We start from the raw sequence: 8,663 nt of genomic DNA, 5'->3' as shown, positions 1-8,663 counted from the left end.
TGTTGCGGAGGGCGGCCGAGGCCGCCGGCCCTACCTGTGTGAAGCTGGGCCAGTGGGCCAGCACGCGGAGGGACCTCTTTTCCGAGGCCTTCTGCGATGAGCTTTCGAAGCTGCACGTCGAGGTGAGCCCACACCCGTGGGGCCACACTGACGAGCTCCTAAGGAAGGCCTTTGGTGAGGACTGGATGGGCATCCTCAAGTTCCAAAGCCGGGAGCCGGTCGGCTCAGGCTGTGTCGCCCAGGTGTATAAAGCCTATGCTGACCTCACGGCAATCGCCGGCTCCCAGGCCAAGGAGCTAGCGCAACACTTGGAGTTCAGGACTGCTTTTGAAGCGTGGGAAGCGTCAGGCTTTAGAGGCCTCCTCAGGTGGCTGAGGAAGAGGAAGAGTGAGCAGATGTGGGATGAGAGGAGCAGGGATGAGCTCAGCCCAGCAGACGGCTCCCGGAGAAGTCCTGAGAGTGGGATGTCCCTTATGGAGTGGATTGCCAAACCACTCCTGAATGCACATCCTTCATCAGCCAGACATCTCATGCCTGTAGCCATTAAAGTAAGTCATACACATGACTGGTAGATATGTGAAAATGGAGCATGCTGGATGAGGCTGATCAGGTTTTAATTTCCACGGAGATGAGCAGCTGGCTGAGGCCAGGTAGAGTGAGAAGTGATGCTCATCTCCCGTAGTGGCTTTTCTTGGTGTTTTTGTTCTAGCCAGCTGCAATCCAGACTTGCAGTGGCTCCAGCTCTTCCCAGCCTGGGGAGCTTGAGGACAGATACTGCCGATAGCACCATTTGACATGGCATGTGGATGCCACACATGCTTACAAGGGCTCAGTTTACATTAAAAGAATGAATATTAAACTTGGTTTCACCTTCCAGACAAGGAAACCCCTCCTCTGCTCACATAAAGAAACTGGAACAGATAAGTTCTTTCCAGCAAAGTTATTTAAAGAAATCTTACATTTGAGCTACTCCAAATACTAGTCAGTACTGCATGGCAGGGAATGAGTGGGAGTGTGAAGCAGTGGAAAATGGCATAGGGTGAGACTAGCACAGATAGATTCCATTTGACAATTATAAAAATGTTTCTTTACAACTTAATCCATGGCAAAATCTGAATTCTTCTGAGGATTAGCTGGGGAAGCTTTGTTAGCCCCCAGTCCAATAGGCTGGATTCTATGTATTTGGCATGTATTGCTTGAGTCGATTGATGTGGAGTATCTGGGGAGTAGATCTTGCCACTGTTGGTTCTTATGCAGGTCCTGCACCCTGGGCTGGTCCACCAAGTCCAGATGGATCTGTTTCTCATGAAGCTGGGTAGCCACATCATTGGACTTCTCCCTGGATTCAAGTGGCTCAGTTTGACAGAGATTGTGGAGGAGTTTGAGAAGCTCATGATTCAGCAGGTAGGTGCCGTGCCATGGTCCCCACGTACTGAAACAAAACTGCCTTTGGTCTTGCTACTGGCTGACTCTGACTCTGTTCATACTGCCCCATTTTAAAGGATTAGGTGAAGGCTTGCTTGTTCTTTAGTTGTGTTCTTTATTCTAATCAGCCACATAATGTTACTGTAAGGAAGCTTATATGCTCACAGAGTAAAAAAGCAAAGCAATGAAAAAATTAACAGTCTTTATCAGGTTTAAGAATCTTTTTTAGGCTTTGAGTATGTTCTCAGGAGCTAGCCAGAGTCGCAAGTCTTTTTGCAGCATTCTGAAACATGAACACTGGTAAAGACCTCTCTTAAGGAAAAGAATTTCTCCAAACAAGTGCTCAGATGTGTTTTTTTTTCTCTTTAACCCTACACAGATGTTTGCAGTCTATACTCACCGGTCATGTTTGTTGGCAGTGAGATACATATTGGCTAATAACTAATATATTTTCACATAAGTTAATAATACGTTCTATATTGTGCTGGCATCAGACTCATGATATTGGTAAAGTTAAGCCTTGCAAACAGATCTGAAAATGTCCTGATTCACTAATGTCTTCTAAAGACACAGTCCTGACACGTCCTTACTACCAAACTTACAAAGATTTCACTACAGGCTCGATTAGGCTTATGTTTCTATTAAAATGAACTATTATCCGCTGATTTAATTTTTGTGTCTAGATTGCAGAGTTTGAAGTCTGTACAAGCTTTTAAAAGCCTTAATTCTTTTCCATTATTGCAAAAAAATCTATACAGTACATCCGTGCTGTAAACTGTTGACTGTGTTCAGATGTGACTCAAGTCAGTAGTACCAGTTTAGTCCAGCAAAGCTTTTGGTGGATGTACTGAAGGCTGAGGATTAGGAGAGCATCTGATACACTTGTACTTGCTTTTCCTTTCTCTTTGAAAGGCCCAGAAGTGTTCCTCAGATATTTGCCTTTGCCAGATGAGGGACATGAGGCAAGGTTATCCTGCCTCCTTGAGCAGCAGCAGTGGGCAGGAGAGATGCCTTGTGTCAAGGCACTGGATCACTGGAGAGCTAGGGCCAGGACTTTGCACTGGGTTATTTTGTACATGTTACATTAAATTCTTCCTGCTGTGGCTGCCTATCTGTAAAGTGAGGTTAGGGCTGCAGTTCTACCTTGTCTGCTAGTTGGACAGTGAACTTTAATTCAGGATAAGTCTTATCCCCCCTGAAAATAATGCAGTCCTGGTCTTTTCTGAGACATCAGGCCTATATAAGTCACCCGTATTGTAAAGGTGCTGGGTTGTGTACCATCCATTACCCTGTCTTTTACTCCAAGTCTTCCATCAGGAAAGCTGGAAGCATGTAAGAAGCACCACTCTATTTTGTTTTCATTCTGGCTCTCTGACTACTTTTGTTGGTATTGAATATTGCACCATACAGTCATATCCTCACACAGGATCCCAAAGATCTAAATCTAATTGAATCTAATTTCCAGCCTGCCTTTTCTTTTCCTCCCTTGAGATTGACTTACGCTATGAAGCCAGAAATCTGGAGCGCTTCCGACAAAATTTCCTAGATGTCAATTTTGTGAAGTTTCCAACTCCCCTTTGGCCTCTGGTAACAGCAGATGTTCTAGTGGAAACATTTGAGGTAAGAGCTGCAGGGTCTGGGAGTGGTGGTAGCAGGGAGAAGGCCCTTAAGGGAGAATGTGCCAGGGAGGTGTTTTTTGAGAAGCAGCAATTAGAGGCAGAAGGATGCTTTTCTCTTACTTGCTTAAAGAGAATTGTGTCCTTCCTCAGTGTCTCTTCCACTCTGTGAGCAGTGTATCCCAGAAGACAGGTGGCAGACAACTCCATATAGAAGTGAACACTTGGCCTGGAACCAAGCAGACCAGCAGTGTGTCCAGCCACCATGTGCTTGCCTGTGCTTTGCAAACCAACATTGTGCTTCAGCTCTCCTCTGTGATGGGTCAGAGCAAGGAGCTCAGCAATCTGAAACTTCTTGGTGCTTGCCTCACTTTCCTTGTGGATGTTTGACTCACAGACTAAAGCTACTCTCAGCCTTAGTTTTCCTGCATGTGATCCTGGCAAGAGTATTTTTGCCCCAGACTGTGTCATACCCACTTTCCTGCAAAGGGAAACACAGAGCAAACCTGTGTTCTCCATCACATTCAGTACAGCCTCTCTTGAGCAGGTTCTTTCTAGGGCCTTGTTACTGCTTTCCCTCAAGCGTGGGCACCAAGGTAAATGTGTGCTTGAAGGTGGGATGCAGGGTGTGTTTGACTGCAGCTCTTGTCTTTATTTCAGGAGAGCGAGCCTATTTCACACTACCTGCATGCAGAGATTGCCACAGAGCTGAGGCAGAGACTTGCAAAGATGGGCATGGACATGCTGCTAAAGATGGTAGGCACTTGGTAGAGTTGAGCAGTGAAGGTTGTTTTCCTGCAGAAAGCTATTCAGTGGGGGTAATGAGACAATAGGGCTAAAGAGAGAACCGGTTCTCACATCTCCTACCCATCTGCCCAAGGTCTCAGACCAGAGCTGTGCCTTTTAGAGCCAGCCTGTGGATAGCAGGTATCTCACAGTAACCCAGGACTTGGGCCACTTGCAGCTCCTGTGCTGGCAGAGGGAGGGTCTGTACTTCACGTGCAATGTCAGTGCAAGGTCCGAGTAGAGCCTGGGCTAGGTACACCACTACAGTAGTCTTGGACACAGTGCTTCTTCCACTGAAAAAAGGTGATCTGCTTGCACACAGTAGGGTCATCCTATGCAACTTGATCAGTGTATTGCTTAGGAAACCCCCAAATCCATTATTAAATGGATGTTCAGGTATTGCCCAAGTACTATAAAGTGCAATGTAATTAGCAGATATGCTCTCTGCAGAGACTTATGGATGCAACTCACAGGGAAGATGGCTAGGTAGTTTCTTCATTTATTGACTCCTCCTCCAAAACTGCCTTTTTTTAAAGGAAGAACTAAATATGGAGTGAAGATGACAAACCTGGCCACATTCAGCTTCTGGCTGTCTAGTTCTTCTGTGGTTGAAATAATTCCAAATGATCTGGAAGGGAGTGTTAAGAAGGTGACGCAGTGTCTTGTGAAGGGCCATGAGATCTAACAGGGAAGAATTCCAAAAGAACCTCACAGTGCTGAGTGTGTGGGCATTAAGTGTCAGATGAAATTCAGTTGCTGACTGCAACATCATGCTAGGGCAATGGTGAGGCCTGCAGTTCTGACTCTCGGTAGTGCAACAGACTCTGAAATAGCTTTTCTGAGTAGTAAAAGCTGTGGCAGAACTAGAATAGTTCTAACATTAGATTCAATGGTTAGGAGCAAAACAACACCTCCCCCAGTTTTAGGAGCAGAAAAGAATTAAACAGCAAATAAACAACATTATGGCTGTAAGTAAAACAAATACCTGTTTCTTGAATACTCAGTTCTAGTCTGTCCAGGACCCTCCGTTTCAAGGGCTGTAATAGAACTAGGCAAAGAGCAGAGGAAAGGAGGCAGGATGAAGTCCAGAGGAGGGCCATGAGGATGATAAGAGGGCTGGAGCACCTCCCTTATGAAGACAGGCTGAGAAAGTTGGGGTTGTTCAGCCTGGAGAAGAGAAGGCTGTGTGGAGACCTCATAGCAGCCTTCCAGTGTCTGAAGGGGGCCTATAAGGATGCTGGGGAGGGACTCTTTGTTAGGGACTGTAGTGGTAAGACAAGGGGTAATGGGTTTAAACTTAAACAGGGGAAGTTTAAGTTAGATATAAGGAAGAAGTTCTTCACAGTGAGGGTGGTGAGGCGTTGGAATAGGTTGGCCAAGGAAGTTGTGAATGCTCCAACCCTGGCAGTGTTCAAGGCCAGGTTGGACAGAGCCTTGGGCGACAGTTTAGTGTGTGGTGTCCCTGCTCATGGCAGCGGGGTTGGAACTAGATGATCTTAAAGTCCTTTCCAACCCTAACTATTCTATGAGTCTATGATTTTATGATTACTGGTGTGGAATGGCTTCCATACTGAAATGGTGAAACTATTTAGACTCTTAACTCTGGAAAGCAGAGAAATAAGTAGCTTCTGACAGAGATGTAAGCAGTCATGAGTGCATGAGAGTGAATATGGATCTATTGTGTATGGCTTCTCAAACAGAACAATAAGGAGGTCAGAAAATTATCAGAGGTAGTTTTTTCAGACAACACCTAAAAAACCCCCTCTTCCATTTTCTCCCCTGCCCCAGTTCTAATTATTTATGTGGCAATTGGACAAATTCATAGGGGAAATCCATGAAATACAAAGATAACCTACTTGGGGCAGGAAGTCCTGCAGACCAAGGTGGCCTGGAGGATTAGTGGGGAAGTACTGTCTTGTGCTTGCCTTCTTGCAAGTCCTTTCTGGTGCTAACTGCTAGCAGAGGCAGAGAAGTGCTACATACATTTGTTTCCTCTTATCTTGTTTTCCTTACTTTTCAATACAGTTGTAATGTGGGTTGTTGTCCTGGACTAGACAAACTTAACCCTTCACCATAACCCATGCTACTGAATGGCAAATGGCCTATTCTTACTGCATTGCTTTTTGCCAAGGCCTACCAGTGTGCCCCCAATTCAGGGTCAGTTGCCACAGACTACTACCCTTCCCTGCTGGTACTCCTGGCTGTCCTACCTGACCTCTAGCAAACACACAGGATGGCTTCACACAGCTCTGCTGACTCCCTGAGTGTAGCACCCATGCCATTTCAGCACAGCTGGCCTCCAGTGCTGTGTGGCTGCCTAGCGTGATGTACGTTAGTAATGATGGTGAACAGACCAGAAACAAACCTTTGCTGTTGGCCTGCAGGTTTTGGTGTGGGTAGGTTTGGTTGGAATGAGCAGCTCTAAGACTTTCCCATCCTCTAGGTCTTTGTTGACAACTTTGTCCATGCTGACCTGCACCCTGGGAACATCCTGGTTCAAGGCACGGCCCACGTCAGCACCAGCTTCAAGGAGCAGGCAGCCATCGTGGACTTGTGTGACACGCTCGTGGTGGAAGTGCAGCCGCCCCTCAGGCAGCTCTGCCTGGTGCTCCTTGACGCAGGGATTGTGGCAGAGCTGCAGAGTGCTGACATGAGGAACTTCAGGGCAGTTTTCACAGCTGTGGTCCAGGGCCAGGTGAGGTCTCTGTCGTGGTGCTGGGGAGCTGAGGCTGGGGAAGAGAGGCAGCAGTAGAGTCTGATAGCCAAAGTGATAGTTTTCTTATTTCCATAATCCTCCTTAAGAGGGGGGAGGAGAGCTGGTAGCGTGGAAGCTATACTGCAGCAAGGATAAGATGTTCAGCCTCAGCAAGGAGGCTGCCAGAGTGGAGTGATTTTAGTGGCCCAGGAAACAGGAAGCACTGGCTGCTACTTCCCTGGTCAGGAGTGCTTCTGGTGCAACTTAGGACTGCCTGTAAGCCACTTGTGTTTGAGCCTGTTGCAGAAATTGGCCAGGTTAGAGAAGAGGAGGGAATAGATTAACATCTTGGTCTGTCACACACATTTTGTTGTGTGAGCATCTGTAGAGAAGAGGAAGCAAAACAGTGGGGGTGGAGGCCCCTTTGTATAAGGGGAACTACCTTATCCTCCTTCCCACTTACTTAAAATACCCTCTGAGATTGACTAGAGAATCCAGTGCTGATGTCTCCTGTTTATTCTCAGAACAAGCATCTGTGTTCATATGCACGTTGTTGGTTCTCAGCTGTGGGTTGGGTGGCTCACCAGCGTGTCTCAAGAGGGACACATTTTTAACTTGGTCAGTTTAACCTGCTGAAGCATACCAAGGAGTAAGTGCTACACCATGCATTGGGGCCCATCCTGTGCTGCCAGACTTCTCAGTCACTGAGCAAAGACTGCGAACATTTGATTGCAAGTCCTTCATGGCTCAGGCTGGGCAAAATTCATGATCTACAGGTGGAAAAACTGCTACACCGTCTCATTGCCAAACCTGGGGCTGTGGCCCTGTACACTGCTGTCACACGTCTTCCAAAAAGAGCTATAAAGCCTCTCACAAGCAAAGCTTGGGTATATCTCCCTTTCTCACCAAGAATCTCTTCGTGTAGAATCAGCTCACTCTTCTCTGTAGTTTACAAGTGAAAGGTTGGACCTAGCCTGTAAGGAAGGTTAATATATGCTCTTCTTTACACCATTATCTCCTCTGCTGAGAAGAGAATGTCAGTCCTGTGGGTTTTATTTCCCTCCCCTAAAACTTCTGACTGCCTGAGAGATACCTTTGTCGTGTTCTACCCTGAAAGACCTGCAAGAAAAATAAACAGGGTTTTACCAGATACCAGCTAAGACTTTTGGACCAGTTCTGCTGCTCTTGCTTCTCCTTCTGTTGATGCATTGGGTCTCCGTTGCTGGAATGGGATAATGTGGGCCTGGGAGTTCTCCCTGCAGTATGCTTCCTCCAGGGACCTTTGCAGCAGGGGCCTTCCAGCTCCCTGTGGGCACCAGTGATCATGGTCTGATTCTCCTTTTCAACGTGTTTCACAGGGGGAGAGAGTGGCAGAGCTGATCCTTCATCATGCCCGTGCTAACCAGTGCCAGGATATCGAGCGATTCAAAGCTGAGATGGCAGAACTAGTGACCAAGGTGCGGGGGAACACCATTGCCTTGGGAAAGGTGAGTGCACTATGTCCCACCCTTGCTTACCAGTAATTCAGTGCAACTTGGCTTTCAGAATGAGCCATGTGGAAAGACCAGCTCTCATCTTATCAGCACTGCCAACAACATCTGCAATTCCCTCTGAGGAGTTGCTAAGCCAAATGTTACAGCTTGCATCCCGTTAGCTAAGGCCAGGCTGGGTGCTTCAGAGAATGTAGTGTGGTGGCATTGAGCAAATGAATGCATGTTGTGTACTGCTGTGAGGTCAGATGTTCTCAGCCTTCCTGGGCTAGCAAGTAAGCAGAACCATGAATTATAGCTGAGCTCCTTATCCTGGACAGGGTGGGGGGATGGTACGCTGATGGTGGCTGTTGTCAGCCCAGTAATCCTGTCCCACCACCAGAACCAAATGCTGACACTTAGAAGAATCTGGCCTGTCACTCAGTCTTCTTGACCACAGGTTTTTTTGATCAGTTGTTAACTTCTCCTTTTGTATTCCAGCTTCAGGTGGGAAATCTGCTGTCAAATGTCTTCAAACTGTTGATGACCCATAAGGTGAGGTCCTATTGCTGTCTGCCTTCAATAGCTGGCAAGTTCGTTTGGGGTGAGAGAAACACTCAAATGGACATGAAGGCCTGACAAGGAGGGGGACTGTGAACTCTGAAACGAGCT

General features: G+C 47.0%; 1 protein-coding gene across 1 annotated transcript in view; it reads left to right on the top strand.

The window, feature by feature from the left end:
- Nucleotides 1-8: 8 nt before the first annotated feature.
- Nucleotides 9-8,663, top strand: part of ADCK2 (aarF domain containing kinase 2) — a gene marked incomplete at its 5' end in the record, with an annotated part of 9,929 nt that continues 1,274 nt past the window's right edge. The window contains 7 exons of the mRNA XM_010022623.1: nt 9-548; nt 1,258-1,404; nt 2,917-3,045; nt 3,702-3,797; nt 6,271-6,522; nt 7,881-8,009; nt 8,493-8,546. Of these exons, the coding sequence (XP_010020925.1) occupies nt 9-548; nt 1,258-1,404; nt 2,917-3,045; nt 3,702-3,797; nt 6,271-6,522; nt 7,881-8,009; nt 8,493-8,546 (1,347 nt within the window). The remainder of the gene's footprint in view (nt 549-1,257; nt 1,405-2,916; nt 3,046-3,701; nt 3,798-6,270; nt 6,523-7,880; nt 8,010-8,492; nt 8,547-8,663) is intronic.

This window comes from Nestor notabilis, unplaced genomic scaffold (assembly GCF_000696875.1).
Source record: "Nestor notabilis isolate BGI_N333 unplaced genomic scaffold, ASM69687v1 scaffold35470, whole genome shotgun sequence".
Taxonomy (NCBI): Eukaryota; Metazoa; Chordata; class Aves; order Psittaciformes; family Psittacidae; genus Nestor; species Nestor notabilis.
The sequence above is the reverse complement of the archived record's forward strand: the minus strand, read 5'-3'. Positions and strand labels throughout refer to the sequence as shown.